General features: G+C 49.6%; 2 protein-coding genes across 2 annotated transcripts; both read right to left on the bottom strand.

Moving 5' to 3' along the window:
* Nucleotides 1-771: 771 nt before the first annotated feature.
* COPS7A (COP9 signalosome subunit 7A) lies at nucleotides 772-6,847 on the bottom strand. Its single transcript, XM_038379236.2, has 8 exons — nucleotides 6,709-6,847; nucleotides 6,365-6,542; nucleotides 5,658-5,733; nucleotides 3,839-3,927; nucleotides 3,561-3,763; nucleotides 2,718-2,823; nucleotides 1,679-1,830; nucleotides 772-1,359 (listed from the first exon to the last, which is right to left on the bottom strand). The coding sequence occupies exons 2-8, from the start codon at nucleotides 6,524-6,526 to the stop codon at nucleotides 1,320-1,322; spliced, it is 828 nt and encodes a 275-aa protein (XP_038235164.1). The 5' UTR covers nucleotides 6,527-6,542; nucleotides 6,709-6,847; the 3' UTR covers nucleotides 772-1,319.
* On the bottom strand, nucleotides 6,760-9,578 carry LOC122458273. The gene is made up of 3 exons (XM_043506077.1): nucleotides 9,497-9,578; nucleotides 8,426-8,779; nucleotides 6,760-7,136 (listed from the first exon to the last, which is right to left on the bottom strand). Exons 1-3 carry the CDS (start codon nucleotides 9,576-9,578, stop codon nucleotides 6,760-6,762), a joined length of 813 nt encoding a protein of 270 aa, XP_043362012.1.
* Nucleotides 9,579-17,372: the final 7,794 nt, after the last annotated feature.

The raw sequence follows: 17,372 nt of genomic DNA, 5'->3' as shown, positions 1-17,372 counted from the left end.
CCATTAGAACACAACATAAACAATGGCACCTTCTCATAGTCCTTCATGGCTGTTTATTATGATATAGGCACGCACACACACCCTTTATGAAATATTCAGAGTGGCTATTGCCAGCTCTGCGGCAGGAATAGATATCAGAGACGGTTGCGGAGATGAAGAGTTAAGGTACACACTATTTCCTGGTTTTCAAAAGGTATAATGTGGCTCGACTAGACATTCTGGAAGGGCATATGAGACTGCTGGGAAACTTCAACTGTATGTTAAAGTTTCGGTGAAGTTAATATGGTTTAGCTCAACCAGAAGTTACCTACTTGATGCAGGAATCACATGCAGAAATCCTATTTCCTCTGTTATGCAGGTCAGAATAAATTACTAATCTATTAATCCTTCCCTGTTTCCAAGGTCAGCCTATGGCATCCATGAAAGAGAATGTTCTCTTCCCCATCCTCAGTTATATCTGCAGAAACAGGAGCATTGCTGATTTTACAGCCATGGATGAGTGACTCACACCCTGCTGAATAAGTGCACTGCACCCTCAGCTGGGGAATGAGAGGCAAGGGCCTCTCCAACACCCTATCCCCACCGCATATCCCCCAAGGTATTAGAAAGCCTCTGTCCTTTTCTTGCACTGGATGGAAAACAAATTCCAGTTGGGTCAACTGACCACCTCCTATTGGCGAGATGGGGTCTCTCCACTACCATTGGCTGCTTTGGGATTTCAGGCATCTGCATCAAACTTCCCCCAACATTGTGAGACAACACCTCAGGAGGAAAAGTTTATATAGATATGTGCACACATCTACCTTTTATTGTTTTGTGTTTGTTCTTTATATATATATATATGATTTATATTTTTAAACAATCCCCCACAAAAACACTGATCCGCACCCAGCAAAACAAAAAACAAAATCAGGATGGCAGCTAAACTTTGGAGCAAAATTGTTCCAGGATCCCACAGATCCAAAATGGCTGCTGAGCACCAGTGCAAGTTCCTTCCAGGCTTCCATGATATTCTGGCGCTAAGGTGACTGAAACGGAGTTAGTCCTATGGCTCTTTAAATTTACCTGTCAAAGGACAGGGCAAGAGAGACGAGAAACAGAAGAGCTAAGGTGGTAAAAGATGGCAATGGAGAAGTGGGAGAGATTGCTAGGGGATGGAGGAGAGAGAGAAGCATAGAGCAGATGGGAAAGAACAAACGTGTAGAAGAACTAGTTGGACAGACAGATGCTGGGGATGAGCAGAGAAGTGTCACACTCAGGACACCTGCTTTTTAACCCTGCTTTCTCCCTCTCACCCTCCCAGGAGTTCAGAGATCCAGCTAGTTTGATTTAGACCAGATCTTTGCGCTGCCCCGGAGCCTGCAGAGAAAGAAACAAAATCTCAGAACGGAGCAAGAGGCCCATGGACTCACCCCCACCTCCTTGCCCAAGGCACATGAGAAGAAGTGGCTGTGATTCTCAGCTGGGGATGGGTGCCACCACAAAGGAGGTGTATTGCCTCAAAATCGAGGATCTCAGAGATTCACTCCGGATGACTGGGGTGCAGAGCTCCGCTGGCACTAAGCCTGACATAGTATGCGTGTGAAGGAAGAGTTATTGCCCTGAAACAAAGGCCCCGGAGACTCCCACCCCCAATACACATGGAGAGGGGTCATGCTCAGCTGCGGCTGCTCCTCACCCTTTGGCCTTAGAAGCTTTCTTGCTGGCCTGGCGCTGGTTGGTGCCAGGAGCTGGCTCCCTGAGCTCTGTCAGATGCTGCTCTGGATCCTGGGATGTGGCTGCTGCAGCTGCTGCTGTCGTCACTTTAATTGTCTTCTTCAGATTTGCCACCTGCCAGGGTTGGAAAGCAAGAACAAAGGACATTCTCAAGGAAAAGGCATGTTAAACTAGAGTTAAGTTTGCAATACAGGTCAATCTAAAGAGAAATATCATAGCATCCCTCGAGAGCTTTGTATTATGGGGTGGCGTCTCGCTACACAATGACCCTCCTCAGGCCTGAACTTCCAGAGGGTCCTGTTGAAGAGTAAGGCTATGTTTTAGTCACGGGTATTTTTAGTAAAAAAGTCACAGACAGATCATGGGCAGTAAACAAAAATTCATGGCTGTGACCTGTCCATAACTTTTACTATATACCCTGGACTAAAACTTGGGGTGGCGGGGGGGGGGGTGCCCAGGGGCACGTGGGAAGGCAGCCCAGGTGCTAGGAGGTGGGGGTGGGTGGCAGTGAGTGGCCCAGGACCCCTGCTGGCCAATGGGAGCTGCGGGGGCAGTGCCTGCAGGAGGAGGTAGCATGCAGAGCTGCCTGGCCACTCCTCCACCTAGCAGCAGAGCGAGGGGGATGTCACTGCTTCCAGGGAGCCCAGCAGGTAAGTGCCACCCAGAGCCTGCCTCACCCTGTCCTGATGCCCCAACCCTCTGCCTCCTCCCAAACCCAAATTCTGCTACTGCTTGGGTGGGGTGGGGAAGGGTGCGGTGGCCCGAGACTGCCCCAACAGCAGCCGATGTGACTGCCTGAACTGCCCCCTAAGCCAGGCACACTGGCCACTGCAGAAGTCACAGAAACTGTGATTTCCATGACAGACTTGCAGCCTTAATGAAGGGATATGGCATATAAGGGCTGCCTCAGGTATGGAATATAAGGCCTTTCATCTGTAAGGCACTGATTCCAATCCAGCCCCAGATCAGGAGAACTCGCTGTTCTGCATCGGCACACTCACCTCACTCTCTATCTGCTGCTTTAGGCCCAGCTGTTGCTCTTTATGTTGATTGGCTCGGCTAACCTGCTCCTCAATCCCCGACAGGACAACCTCACAGCCCAGGCACCTGCAGAGGAGAGACAAAGGTGAGCAGGCTGGACAGTTCCACACAAAGGCACTGCAGTGGGGAATCAGGGGATGGCACAGGTATCTACACCTTGGGGGCATCAACAAGTGTCTAAGAAGAGATGAATGCATCTGATAAGGAAGGGCATAGAAGCAGTAAGCCCCCAGTAAGGAAAATGAGGGAGGAAGGCAGGCTGCACTGGGAATGATGGCGGGGCTCGGAGGGTTGACAGAATCACTGAAGGGACGTGGGGAGCTCAGGGTTTGAGGACAGATTTAGCCCAGTGAATTTCAAAGTAAGCTGGGAGGAACCTCTTGTCACCAACAGGGGCTTTGAGAAGGTTACAGCCCCCCTGCGCTCTTCCAGCAGCACACAGGAGAACCTGGAGATTCTCCCCCATATCTGGAGATGTCTCCTCACTACCTGCGGAAATCAGGGGATTTTGTGGGCTGCCTGAGGCTGGGGTTGTCAGAATTCCTGCAGCATGTAGGCAATTAGAGGTGTTGCAGTGACTCCAAGGGTTTGAAATCTCTTCACTCCTGCAACATTGGGGGCTGTGAGCATCTCATCTGTAACACTTGGGGGGGTTAGGAGATGTTTCCTCATCACTTCTTCAGTGTGTCAGGGTGTGCACCTGCTCACCAATCTGACATCATGCAGAGGGCTTAGGAGAGGCTCATCACCACTCCTATAGTCGGGGGGATAGAGGGGCCTGGCCTTGGGGGCTTCCTCCTCACCACTCCTGCAATGTGCGGGTGATGGTGCTTAGCTCCTCCCTGCGGATGTCTCGCCCGATGCTGTAATCGACCTCAAGACGCTGATTACGCTGGTCCAGGCTCCCACGCAGCACATCTGCATACACGGCCTCAATCACCAAGTCCTCCAGCTGCCGCACATTCTTCAGCTGCAACTGTTCCAGCAGCACTGCATACGGAATGCACTGTGGGGAAAGCACAGGTAGTTAGTATGGGGTGATCCCAACAGGAAGGGGTGTGTGGGGGAACGAAGCCATTACCTTGATCTTGGCAGCCAGAGTGACCACTGACAGGTGCCTCAGCTTGTTCTTCTGAGCCTTGCTCAATGGAGGGAGGTTCCCAGCTTCGGCTGCTCTCAGGGAAAAGAGCATGATGTTAGAGCTGGAGATGTCCCATCTCACCCTGGCCCAGGGTCCTTTGCCCGACATCCATTCCTCAAAGCTTCTAATGTACCCTTTTTTTGGCAAGGCATCTCCTAAAGCTCACACACCCCTCAGCATGGAGGAAGTGTTCCTGAGCTCCTTCCCCTTGCCTTAGTCCTGCTCCTGGCTCCTTACTCCTCCGGTGATCCCTAAATAATCCCCTCTCCTCCACAAGGTCCACACCCCAAACCACGGCAGATGGTTCTCATACCCACCCCACACACTCCCCCACCGCTCCTCACCTCACCACAGCCAGGAAGTCAAAACACAAGGATTGAACTCTCGGAATCTCTGCCCAGAACTCAACCCTGTGTTATTTGTATTCCAGTAGCATCTAGAACCCCAAACAAGATCAGGCTCACGTTGTGCGAGCCACTACACACAAACATAGTAAGAGACAGTTCCTGTCACAATGATCTTCCAGTCTAGATAGACAAGATAAATAAAGAGTAGGAAGGGACACGACACAGGAAGAGTGGCTGTGTGACCTCAGGCCAGTAAGTCCAGTAGCAGAGCCTAGAATAAAATCCCAATCTTGAGTTCTAGGTCAATGCCCTATCTACCAGCCCATGGTGCCTGCAGGACCCCTTCTGAGCATTTCTGTAGCTCTTTGAGCTCCCTCCAATATTTCACTGTCTTTCTGGGATTGAAGGGTCCAGTACTGAGGAGTATCCTAGGTGGGGTCTCCCTAGAGCTGGAGAGAGAAAAACTATTCCCTCCCTGCTCTGGAATGTGAGGGGGCCTCTGCATATGCATGCCCAAAAATGCCCTGACCTGTTTTGCGTTTCTAGCCACCTGAAGCCCCTGTACTATTTGCTCTCCCTTTTCCTCTTAGTCTCTGTCCACCTTTAGGGTTGCCAGGTGTCCATTTTTCATGGACCACCTACTTGGAAAGGGACCCTGGCAGCTCCAGTCAAAAAGTCCGGTTGGTGGCGTTGGCAGGCTCCCAGGAAGTGGCCAGCATGTCCCTCTGGCTTGCAAGGGGAAGGGTGACCATGGGTGCTCCATGCGCTGCCTCAGTCCTGAGCGCCAGCTCCGCAGCTCTCACTGGCTGGGAACTATGCCCAAAGGAGCTGTGGGAGTGGTGCCTAGGGGCGGAGACAGCGCACAGAGCCCCCTGGCTACCTCTCCTCATAGGAGCCAGAGTGACATGTTGCCACCTGAGGTAAGTGCAGCCTGCATGCCAAACCTCCTCCTGCACCTCAATTCCCTGCCCCAGCCTGGAACCCCCTCCCACACCAAAACTCCCTCCCAGAAGCCACATCCCACACCCTGTCCTGCACCCCAACCCCCTGCCCCAGCCCAGAGCTAATTCCTATACCCCAAGCCCCTCAGCCCCAGCTCAGAGCCCCCTCCTGCACCCCAAATTGCTCATCCCCAGCCCCACCCCAGAGCCCACACCCCTCCTGCACCCCAACCCCGAGCCAGCCCAGTGAAAATGAGCAAGTGCGCAAGGGTGGGGGAGAGCAAGTGACGGAGGCGGGGGATGGAATGAAGGGGGTGGGTCCTCAAAGAAGGGGCAGGGGTGTAAAGTTTTCTGCAATTAGAAAGCTGGCAATCCTATCCACCTTTCCTGCTTCCTAGGAGACAGCTGCAGGTGTTGGCCCACATCCTGGAGCACTAGGCTATGGGGGTTATAAGAGAATGACACACGTACACAAATAATCATTATACGTCCCATATGCGAAGAGGGTGAGCAGACGGAAGACGGAGGAGAACTCGTTTTCAGCCAGCTGCAGGGGAGAAAGAGCACTCAATACAAAGAGCATGAAACTTTGCACACTACAACCTAACCCCTATCCCCAGTTCCAGGGCACAGTGGGGCACGTCTAACACAACTCCCATTTCCCTGCTTTTTTCCACCCAACAGGCCCCAAGTGTTTTTCAATCTAGGTAACGGTGACTGATTCAGCTACCCACCAAAACACAGCTGCACCAGGGGTGGAATGGCAGATGCTTAACATGCTCCACAGCCCCAAGCACAGGATTTAGGGAAACTAAACAAACCCCACTAAAGTAGCAGGAGCAGATTTCGGGAAGCAGCTAGGGGTGCTGGAACCATTTGCACCGGTGGGGTGCTGAGGGCCATTGAACCAATCCCTGTATAGGATGGAAACCACTTTCAGCCAGGAGTTGGGCAGCTCCCCCAGCATCCCTAGCTCCAGCACCTACGGAAGCAGGCTGAGCCGCAGTTTCCCGGGATAACACCAGGGATTCTGACCAACCAGCGCCTCAGAGTTGTGCTGGGCTGGCAAGAAGCGACCTGACCCAGCTCCGCCCGCACCACTCGAGCCCTGGGGGCCCTCCTCCCGCAGGGCAGCGCACCATGCCCGCGCCAGCCCAGCCTCCGGGGCCGGCGCTCACCTCTCGGACGTTGGGCAGATCCAGCAGCTCCCCGAAGACGTAGATGCCGGGCGCCTCCAGCACCTGGTGGATGAGGCTGACCAGGGCCGCCCCGCGAGCCGACCGGGCCAGCAACAGGAGCTGCTCCTGGCTCTGCCCCGTCACCTTCACCTCGGCTGCCATGCCGCCCGGCCCAGCGCTGTGGGGACAAGAGGGCAGGGGAGGAGAAAGGGCCGGGGCAGGAGGACTCTGGACAGAGCAGACGTTTCCGGCCCCCGCGCTGCACGGCCCGGCCCCTACGCCGCCTGTGGGCCCGCCCCCGGGCTGCAGAGCAGCGCGTGAGCCCCACCCAGCCGGGCTCCTACCTGCCGGCGGGGAGCTCAGGCCTCCCCCTACCTAGGGCTGTTTTCCCTCCTCTAGGGTACACCCCCTCCCGGGAGAGGCCACGTCCGGGTTTCCGACGTCACAGAGCCGCAAGCCACGCCCACACCACCTTTCTCTTCTCCTCTCTTCATTGGTTCTGTCCGCTGGGGGAGAGGAGGAATCGGGTTCCCTCGCTGGTCCCGCCTCCGCCGCTCTGCCATTGGCCGAGTGTCTGTGGCTGGTTGAGTGGCACTGGCGCTGTACGGCCGCTGCGGGGGGTGCTCCAGCCCGCGGAAAAGCAGCGCGCGGAGAGACGGGAAGCGCAGCGTGAGCTCAGACGCCTGCTGCAGGGACGCGTTCCGCCACCCAAAAGACTGACGTGCAGGCAGAGCTTTGGCTCTGACAGTCACCAAAGCGCCGGTGTAGAAGGCTGCAGAGTAACAAAATGGAGGGAAATGTCTATGCTGTTAGAGCACCTGATTCCTCCAGGACTCAGACAAAACACTGCTGTACCCAGAGGTGCTGGAGCTAGGGGTGTTGGCTTGAAGTAGTTTCCACCCTGTACAGGGTTTACAGTTTGATTCAATGGCTCTCAGCACCCGCACTAGTACTCTACATTGAGCCAGAGCTGGAGGGCATAGCCTGGACGGGTGACAATATGACCACACGGAAGCCGAGGAAAGGCCCCACATGTGAATGTGGGGAGCCTAGACAAACATTTAAATGCTGCCTAATGCAGTGCCCTCTGTCAACAGCCTGTACTCCTGAGGAACTATTTGAAATAAGTGATAACACCAGCTCTGGGCTGTGGTTTGGGGAGCGATTAGCTATGATGATGATGACATTGCTTACTTTCTATATTATTGGTATCAGGAAAAACTTCCTATAAACAAGGCTTCCTCTCAGGTACAAAACACCAGGACGTCAGGGATGATCCTGAGCCCACAAAACTGGCCAGCTGGCAGTGTTTACTGAGCACCTGTATTGATTTCCCAGGCCACCTACTTCAAAAAAGGGATGATCCTGTGAAAACCTGGGCAGGTGGCAACCTTACCCACAGAGCCAAGATCTTTAGTCTTAACTAAACCAATGTAATGAATCCCCATTCACCAAAACTCCTCTCCCGAACAACAGAGACAGATATCAACCCACTCCCAGAGTAGGAAATAGAACTCAGGCGTCCTCAGGCGCCGCTTAGTCATGGAGTCATAAAGGTTAGGGCCAGAAGGGCCCACCGGATCATCTTCTGTATATCACAGGTCACCAACACCACCCAGCACCTGCAGACTAAACTGAAAAACCAAAACTAGACAAAAATATTACAGCCCACAGGAGAGCAGACTATTTTTGCCACAGGCAGAGAATAGGAGGGAGTGGGTCCAAGGTGCACAACTGCCTGATTTCCCTGCCATGTCAGGAAAATGATTAAATGGCACATACCCAGGTAATTCTGGCAAGTGACCTCCACACAGGGCCGTGCTTAGGCATATGCAGCTGCGTAGGGCACCACGTAGTTTGGGGCACCAAATTTCATGGTGCCCTAGGCAGCTGCAGGCTGCATATACGGCGCTGGCTCCAGCGGCCAGCCTCATCCCCCAGTCAGCCCCCCGTCCCCATTCGACCTCTTCCCCCAAGCCCCCTCCCCCGCGCGATGCAGCCGGCGGGGTGAGCGGGGCTGCTGGAACCGGCAGGAGGGGTCAGACCCGCCCCTGCACTCACCGGCGGCGGCAGGAAGCAGAGCGACCCGGCCCCAGCCCGCTCCGCTCTGCCAGCTCCCAGTCGCGTTGCTCCGCTTCCCGCCGCCGCCACTGGTGAGTGTGGGGGCGGGCCTGACCCCTTCCTCCAAGCTCCCTCCCTCAAGCGACAGGGCTCGGAGCTGCGGGAGCGGAGTAGGCTGGGTCTGGGTCACTCTGCTTCCTGCTGCCACCGGTGAGTGGGGGGCGGGCCCAACTCTTGCTGCCAGCGCTAGGCCCCCCGCTAATCCCCCCCCCCCCGCTGCCGGGGCCCTGCAGCCCTTGAACGCAGCCTCCCCGCCCCGCGGAGGGGCCAGCCCCCCAGCAGAGCGGCTGCTCCCTGCGGGGGAGGGTGCAGGTGCTGGGGCTGCGGTAGGGCACCACCAGAGGGAGGGACAGCCCTGCCTGAACTGCACACACATGCCACAGAGGAAGGCAAAAACAAAAAACCCCAAGGTCACTGCCAATCTGACCTGGGGGAAAATTCCTTCCTGTGTAAGGCTGAGGTTTTTTCCTGCAGCCATATTAGGAGAGCAGTAGCCGTGAGCCAAGAAGCAGAAAGTCACATTCTCACATTCCATCTAAATTACATTAAAATCATGTAATATTGGGCGGTTAAGAAGGCGATCCTGTCCTAATAGCAACCACCATCACCAAATAAAGAAACAGATCTTAAGAAGAAAAGGAGTACTTATGGCATAGAATCATAGAATACCAGGGACCTCAGAAGATCATCTAGTCCAACCCCCTGCTCAAAGCAGGACCAGTCCCCAATTTTTGCCCCCCAGATCCTTAAATGGTCTCCTCAAGGATTGAACTCACAACCCTGTGTTTAACAGGCCAATGCTCAAACCACTGAGCTATCTGTCTTGCAACACCAAGAGCACCTGACTGGCTCCAATCATAGGTATAGCTATTTAGGTTTAGTTTATAAAAGCCATAGTGTAGACACAGTTACACTGGTATAAAGATGATTTATATCTGTAATAGTTATTCCCCTTTTTGTATAGTATAACACAACTCTATACTAAGGGTATGTCTACACTGCCCTCATTACAGCAAGGCAGCGCTATGACGTGGACAGTGTAGACACGCTTTATCACCGGGGGATAGCTCTCCTGGTGATAAAAAAACCCCATGCCGAATGAATCACTGTCTATACTGGCGCTTTTCAGCGCTAAAACTTTTGTTGCTTGGGGGTTGTTTTTTCACATCCCTGAACTACTAAAGTTTAAGCGCTGAAAGTGGCAATGTAGACACAGCCTAATGTAATTGCATGAACAGTAAAAGGGTTGTACAACTTTAGCAATACTGGTACGTAGTTAAATTGGTACAACTTTCTAATGCTGAAAGGCCCAAATTCCCTCTGGTCTCGCTCACTAGATCCTATTCCCTATAGTAAAATATATTTACTTGCAGTATATTATTCAGCCACTAGATGACTCTGTGTGCTGTATACAGTCCCAGAAAGGGAGCAGCCCTGGTAAATAAGGGAGACAAAGTTGGGACTCAAATTAATGTGCAAGACCGTTTGTGTCTGTAGTTGTTTTCTTTACAAAATACCTCCTTTTGAAGAAGGACTGTGATACCATATATTATGATACACCCTGCCCACAGGTGGGAATGGAACTCACCTGGAGCTCCTCACCCCCAGGGAATGCCTACACTAGATTTTTACATCAAATTAATTGATTGTCAGTTATATTGAGGTAATTAACATATTTGTAAGGGCTAATCTGGACACTCTGCAAATGTATGTTCAAGGACAAAAATATTTGTGGTTTAATTTAGGATATGGGCAAAAATAGTGTTTTTCTATTGTGTTAGCTCAATTGAGTTAGCTTAACATGATTAGAAAGCCCAGTTAAGGGTATATCTTCACTAGGCCATGTCTGTGATAGAAAAATGGTGTGTTTTTACAATGAACAAGCTAATAGAGACAGCTATCTCACGTAAACTCCTAATGTAGACAAGGCAAGTGGGTGGGGCTCTTTTGAGCATCATACTGGACTCATGCTGAGCCCGTTTATTGGGGAAAGGCTGTGAATCTGTGGTACTAGAGTTAACAGTTTCCTGACACTCTCCCCACAGTAGTGCGGAATATAGAGGGAACAGGGTTTCTAGGAAGACAGAAAAGGATGGGGAAGAGCTGTCAGTGGTCAGATTACAAGGCAGAATTAACAAGAGATCTCTGTCTCTTATCTCTGTTTCTGTATTTGGGCCTAATTCACCATTGCTTTACATCTTGTGCAGTCTCTTCCACCAACACAAAGTGAATACATAGCGGGTATAGAATGTAGGATTTGCAGCATTTTATAACTCTCTCCCCTACCCCATCTCCTGCTCCTTCCATCTCAGGTTTTATCTCTCTATTGATTCGTTTCTCTCACACTCTCTGATACGCTTGCTGCCTTTCATTATTAGTCAGATAAAGCCAGGAAGCTCCATCATCCTAGCTACGTGATCCTGTCTCTGTCCTAGCTTTGCACCCCTACCCCTCACCCATCTCATCTGCTAGATTGTACTGCTGCCTTTCTGCTTTGGTTTCTTGCAGCTGTGGGCCTAAAACAAGGAAGAGGCCTGTGGAAGTCTCCTGTGTAATCCAGACTCTGAGATGCCCTCGAGCTGAGGTTCCCACTGTCTCCCCAAAAACATTCTAATCTCTCACTAAAACTCTCCCATAACCTCACTATAGCACAGTAAAGCATAGCCTTCCTCTGCCTTTAGGCCCTAATCTAGTGTGGTCAAGTTTTGTGATATTTGGTGTTTTTTCTTAAAGCCCCAGCTCCTGGAGCGGTGAGAAATTCAGCTTTCATTTTTTGAAAAAGTAAGTTTCTATCCTCGTGGCTACTGAGGAAAGCTGGAAATATGATTCCAGTGTAATCTAAAACTGGAAGTCAAAGAAAAGGAATCCAACATTTATTATTTTAAAAAATCTCTCATATTCTAGGCCAATCTCATTATTCTGGGTCCTGACTCATGATTTTTGAATGCTGGGGGCTGACAATGCTTCTAGCCCTATCTTTAAAACCCATCCCCTCACTGTGCCCTAACCATAGCCCCCCACCCATGAAACCCCACTCCCCTCTCCCCCTAACTTCCTGTCTTATGCTAAACTATGCTATGTATCTTATGCTATGTATCTATATTATTACAACGTGTTACTCTGTTTGAATACAGTTGTGAAGAAATGAGATAGCTGGCATGGTATTCATCATGATTTGCCTTGCTCCACACTGACTGGTCACAGTATCATGTAATTCTTCACAATTGTATTCAAGCATGGAAAAATTCATAGATTCATACATTTTAAGGCCAGAGAAGACCATTATGATCATTCATTCTGACCTCCTTTATATCATAGGCTATCGAATTTCAGCTAGTTGCCCCTTTGTTGAGCCCAATAATTTGTATATTACTAAAGCATATCTTCCATGCAGGCATCCACCCCTGATATGAATACTCCAAGAGATAGAAAATCCACCACTTCCCTTAGTAGTTGTTCCACCCTCATTGTTAAACATGTGTGCCTTATCTCTAATTTGAATTCATCTGGCTTCAGCTTCCAGCCATTGGTTCTTGTTATGTCTTTCTCTGTATATTGAAGATCTCTTTAGTACCCAGTATTTTCTCCCATGAAGATACTTATACATTGTAATCAAGTCATCTCTCAGTCTCCTTTTAGATCAGCTAAACAGATGGAGCTCTTTAAGTCTCTCACTGTAAGGAATTTGTTCCAGTTTTCAAATAATTTGTGTGGTTCTCCTCTGCACACTCTCCAATTTTCCAGCATCCTTTTAAAGATGTGGACACCAAAACTGGATGGAGAATTCAGGTATTGGTCCCATCAGTGCTGTAACCAACAGTAAAATCACCTTCCCGTTCCTACTCCCCTTTTATACATCCAAGGATCACAGTCACCCTTTTTGCCATAGTGGGAGTTCATATTGTTTACCCAATATGACCCCTAAATCCTTTTCAGAGTCAGTGCTTTCCAGGATACAGTCCCTCGTTCTTTAGGTGTAGCCCAGCATTCTTTTCCTAGATGTGTAACTTTGCATTTGCCTATATTAAAACACATATTGTTTGAATGAGCCCCTTTACAAAGCAATCCAGATCACTCTCTATGACTGCCCTGGTCTCATCACTATTCACCCCTCTGCTAATCTTTGAATCATCTGCAAAGTTTATCAAGAGTGATTGAATATGTACTACCAGATCATTGATGAAAATGTTGAATAGTTGTGCATTTAGTACTGGTCCATGCAGAACAACACTAGAGACACTCCCATTTGATGATGAATCCCCATTGCCGCTACTTTTGGGGGAATGGTAAGTAATGAAGTGACAAGTCACTGATAGAGAGTGATCTGGATGATTTGGTAAGCTGGGGGCAAGCAAACAATATGTGTTTTAATATGGCTAAATGTAAATGTATACATCTAGGAACAAAGAATGTAGGCCATACTTATATGATAGGGGACTCTATCCTGGGAACTAGTGACTCTGAAAAAGACCTCAGGGTCATGGTGGATAATCAGCTGCACATGAGCTGCCAGGGTGACACTGTCCAAAAGGATTAATGTGCTCTTGGGGTTCATAAACAGAGGAATCCTGAGTAGTAATAGAGACGTTATTTTACCTCTTTATTTGGCACTGGTGCAACTGCTGCTGGAATTCTGTGTCCAATTCTGATGTCCACAATTCAAGAAGGATGTTGATAAGAGAAGGTGCAGAGAAGAGCCACAAAAATGAGTAAAGGATTAGAAAACATGCCTTCTAATGATAGACTCAAGGAGTTCAATCTAGTTAGTTTAACAAAGAAATGGTTAAAGGGTGACTTGATTACAGTCTATAAGAACCTACATGGGGAACAAATCTTTAATAATAGGCTCTTCAACCTAGCAGAGACAGGTATAACATGATGATGGCTAGAAGCTGAAGCTAGAAAAATTCAGACTGGAAATAAGGAGTAAAATTTTAACAGACTAACCATTGAAACAACTTATCAAGAATTATGTGGATTCTCCATCCCTAACAATTTTTATTCAAGATTGGATGTTTGTCTAAAAGATCTGCTCTACGAATTATTTTGGGGAAGTTCTATGGGCTGTGTTCTACAGGAGGTCAGACTAGATTGGGGTGGGCAAATTATGGCCCGTGAGCTGGATCTGGCCCGTCAGGGCTTTGGATCCGGCCCGTGGGAATTGCCACCCCCACGGCACGGCGGGCCCCACGCCACTCCCAGAAGCAGCCGGCACCATGTCCCTGCGGCCCCTGGAGGAGGGGGGCCAGAGGGTTCTGTGCACTGCCCTTGCCTGCAGGCACTGACCCCCGCAGCTCCCATTGGCCTGGAACAGGGAACTGTGGCCAATAGGAGGTTCGGGAGAGGTATCCACAGATGAGGGCAGCGTGCGGAGTTCTCTGCTCCCCCTCCCCCAGGGGCCGCAGGGACATGGTGCTGGCTGATTCTCAGAGTGGCCCAGGGCCAGGGCAGAAAGGGAGCCTGCCCTGGCCCCGGTGCGTGCCGCTGACACCCCGGAGCCGCTCCAGGTAAGCGGTGCTGGGCTGGAGCCCGCACCTCGAACCCCTCATGTACCCTGCACCCCAACTCCCTGCCCTGAGCCCCCTGCTTCACCTCGCACTCCTGCCTGTATCCCAACCCCCTGCCCTGAGCCCCCTCACGCACCCTGCACCCCAACCCTCTGCCTTGAGCCCCCCACGCATTCCTCTGTGCACCTGAGTCCTGAGCTCCCTTCCACACTCCCTTCTGCATCCCAACCCCCTTCCTGAGCCCCCACGTACACTCCACATCCCTCCTTTGCCCCAACCCCTTGCCCTGAGCCCCTTTCTGCACATTGCACCCCCTCCAATACCCCACATGCCCTCCCACACCCCAACCTCCTGCCCTGCCCTACATTCATGGCCCTGCATGCAATTTCCCCACCCAGATGTGGCCCTCGGGCCAAAAAGTTTGCCCAGCCCTGGATGAGCTGATCACAATCATCCCTTCTCGGAATCTACGAATTTTTGATACTGTATAGTGCCAATTTTTTAACCAGAATGTCATGAAATACTAAGTCAAACGTCTTACAAAACTCCAAGTCTATTACATCTACACATTTTTGCGAATACAGACTAACACGGCTGCTACTCTGAAACAGTTACCTTTGTCAACCAAACCTATAATCTTATCAAACACTGAAATCAGGTTAGTTTGATAAGACCTATTCTTCATAAACCATGTTGACTGGCATTCATTATATTCCTATCCTTTCATTTTTTATCAGTTGAATCCTGTACCAGATTTTCCATTATTTTATCCAGGATTGATGTCAGGCTAACTAGCCTTTGGTTACTCAGGTCATCTTGCTTGCCCTTTCTGACTATTGGCACAACATTAGCAATCTTCCAGTCATATGGAATTTTGCCAGTATTCCAAGATTTATCAAACATTAACATCAGTGGGCCAGAGGTCTCCTCAGCCAACTCTTTTAGGACTCTTGGGTGCAAATTATCTGGGTGCTAATTGTAAAATGTTTATCCCTGGTAGATGCTGTTTAACATCCTCCTTAGTTACTAATGGACTGGAAAGCAGTTAATCTATTCCTCAATTGATATGAGTACATCATCCTGCTTCTTTCCAAATACAAAATAGATTTAGAAGTATTTATTAACACTTCTGCATTTTCGGCATCATTATTAACAGTTTTACCATCTCCAGCTAGAAATGTGTCTATATCACTGCTAGGGTTTTGGTTTTTGTTTGTGTTTTTTGGGGGGGGGGTAGAGGGGGGAGAGGAGTGGTTAGGATATATAATTGCTGTAACAGATAAGGCATGAACCTGACCTCACAGTACCATTATCACCCTAATCAATACCTTAAACTCACTCTGATCCTTTAACCTTTACACTACCCTAAGTTTAATCCCTTCCAAATAATACCCTGTGTATAATGTCACCCTATCCGCCTCCTCTAAACCCTTAGCCCTTAATACCTCATCCTAACCCCTTCATCCAAACTTTACAGTAACAAGCCCCTTCACCAGTCTCACCCTAATCCCTTACTCCATTGTCACTATAACCTTCTCACCCTAATCACACCACAACCCCCTCACCCAAAGCACTCCCTAACCTCACTGTGACCTGCCCATCCTACCCCTTTAAAATAAAAAGGTCCCTTAATCAGTGCTCCAGTGCCCATCCCCTAAATTCGCCATAACCCCTTCAGACTAATCTCACCCAGATATCAGCCTAGCACCCTCCCGTCCTTTCCACCTACCATCATCATCTGTCTATCTCTCTCCTTTTCTTAACACCCTTGCATTATCTATTATCTTCACCCCAGGCATGTGTGTGTGGGGGGTGGGACTTGCTCTGTATCTCCCATTTCTCTGACTTCTTCCTCCTGTGTTTTTTCTCTTGGGGGGATTTTCAGGCTTTGCATCATTTGGATCTTTGCCCTTTAACTGACCTTTTTACTGATTGAATTTCCTCCTCTCTTTTGTGCTTCCCAATTATAATAAATGCATTCACCAGAATTTGAAAAGGTCAGCAGGAGCCTGAGTGGCTAGTTTAGCCCCTTCTGGAGCCTCAAACCCCTTAGTTAACTCCTAGGTCAGGAAAAGGGAAGGAGGGAGTGGGAGAGATGGAGAAAGTCAGAAGAAGACTGCATGCTAACATGCACAGGATTAAGATGTCTGATTTTGGGAGAAGTGGTGGCACCATGTACCCCATCCACAGTAGGGTGTCCCTGGTCCTCTATATATCGCTGGCTGCATAAAGTGAGTGTGGTAAGGATTAGCAGAGTGAGGTTTCTACAAATCATGTGCACAAGTCCCAGGAGGGCTAGAGGTGAAAAGGCTGGAGAATGGGAGAGCAGCCTGGATAATTCCCCCACATAAAATCATGGGGAGGGAGGAGAGGTGAGGGGTTCTGAGGCACACATACATAGACCTCTCTCCAGATACATACATGCTAAAATTCTTCCAATGCAAACACAAATCTTGACCTCCCCACCACAACATACACACTGACATCCCTCCAAACACACAAGATCTCACCATCAACTTCACGCACAACCACACATGCATGTTGATGCCCCCAGTCACACATACACTCAACTGATTCTCTAGACACAAGAAACACACACCGACTCTCCTAGACAGGTATGTGAAAACACACACAAGAAGCACACACTGACCACATATACACACATGAAATAGACATACTGACACCCTCAAACAACTGACTATGATTTATTGGCATGACAATCTATAGAAGTGTTGACAAAGTGTAATAGACACAGACTCCTCATATATCTGTTAAAGGTGGGTATAGTCTGTTCCAGGCTTCACATGGTTCTTGAGGTTTGATCCTGTGTGTCCATTTGTCATCAATATCCATTCCTAATGCAATGGCAGGTTGCTATATAGTGCTATATAGTATATATCTTTTCTGTCTTTCTCCCAAGGTCAGGAACAGTCTTTCCTCATCCATTGGAAGATGAGAATTTGAGGAAATGGCTTTCTTGCTCCCTCATATTTCAGAGTCTGGAATGGAAAATGTCTTTCTGTCTCTCCTCTGTCAACTGTTGGTTGCACAATTGCTCTCCTCTGGATTTAGACTATGCTTTGTGTTTAGTACTTTGTGGTGAAGGGAATATTTGCATGTTGACCCCGTCCGCAACCCCTCAGACACACACCCCAAACCCCTCTAGCCTCAAACACACACTCAGAGATTTACTCAAAACAAGCACAGATGCTCCCCCCAAGCACAGCTATTCCCATACAGAAACAGCCAGGAATGGATCCAAATAACAAATGGACATAGGGAATCAAACACCAAACACAGGGTGAAGTCCTTTCCTAGGCAAATCATACTCCCCTTTGATGGACACGTGTCTCAATACATTTTGGCAACACTTGTATAGC

The sequence above is a fragment of the Dermochelys coriacea genome, chromosome 1, assembly GCF_009764565.3.
Source record: "Dermochelys coriacea isolate rDerCor1 chromosome 1, rDerCor1.pri.v4, whole genome shotgun sequence".
In the NCBI taxonomy this organism is placed as follows: domain Eukaryota; kingdom Metazoa; phylum Chordata; order Testudines; family Dermochelyidae; genus Dermochelys; species Dermochelys coriacea.
This window is presented reverse-complemented; position numbering and strand designations above follow the sequence as displayed.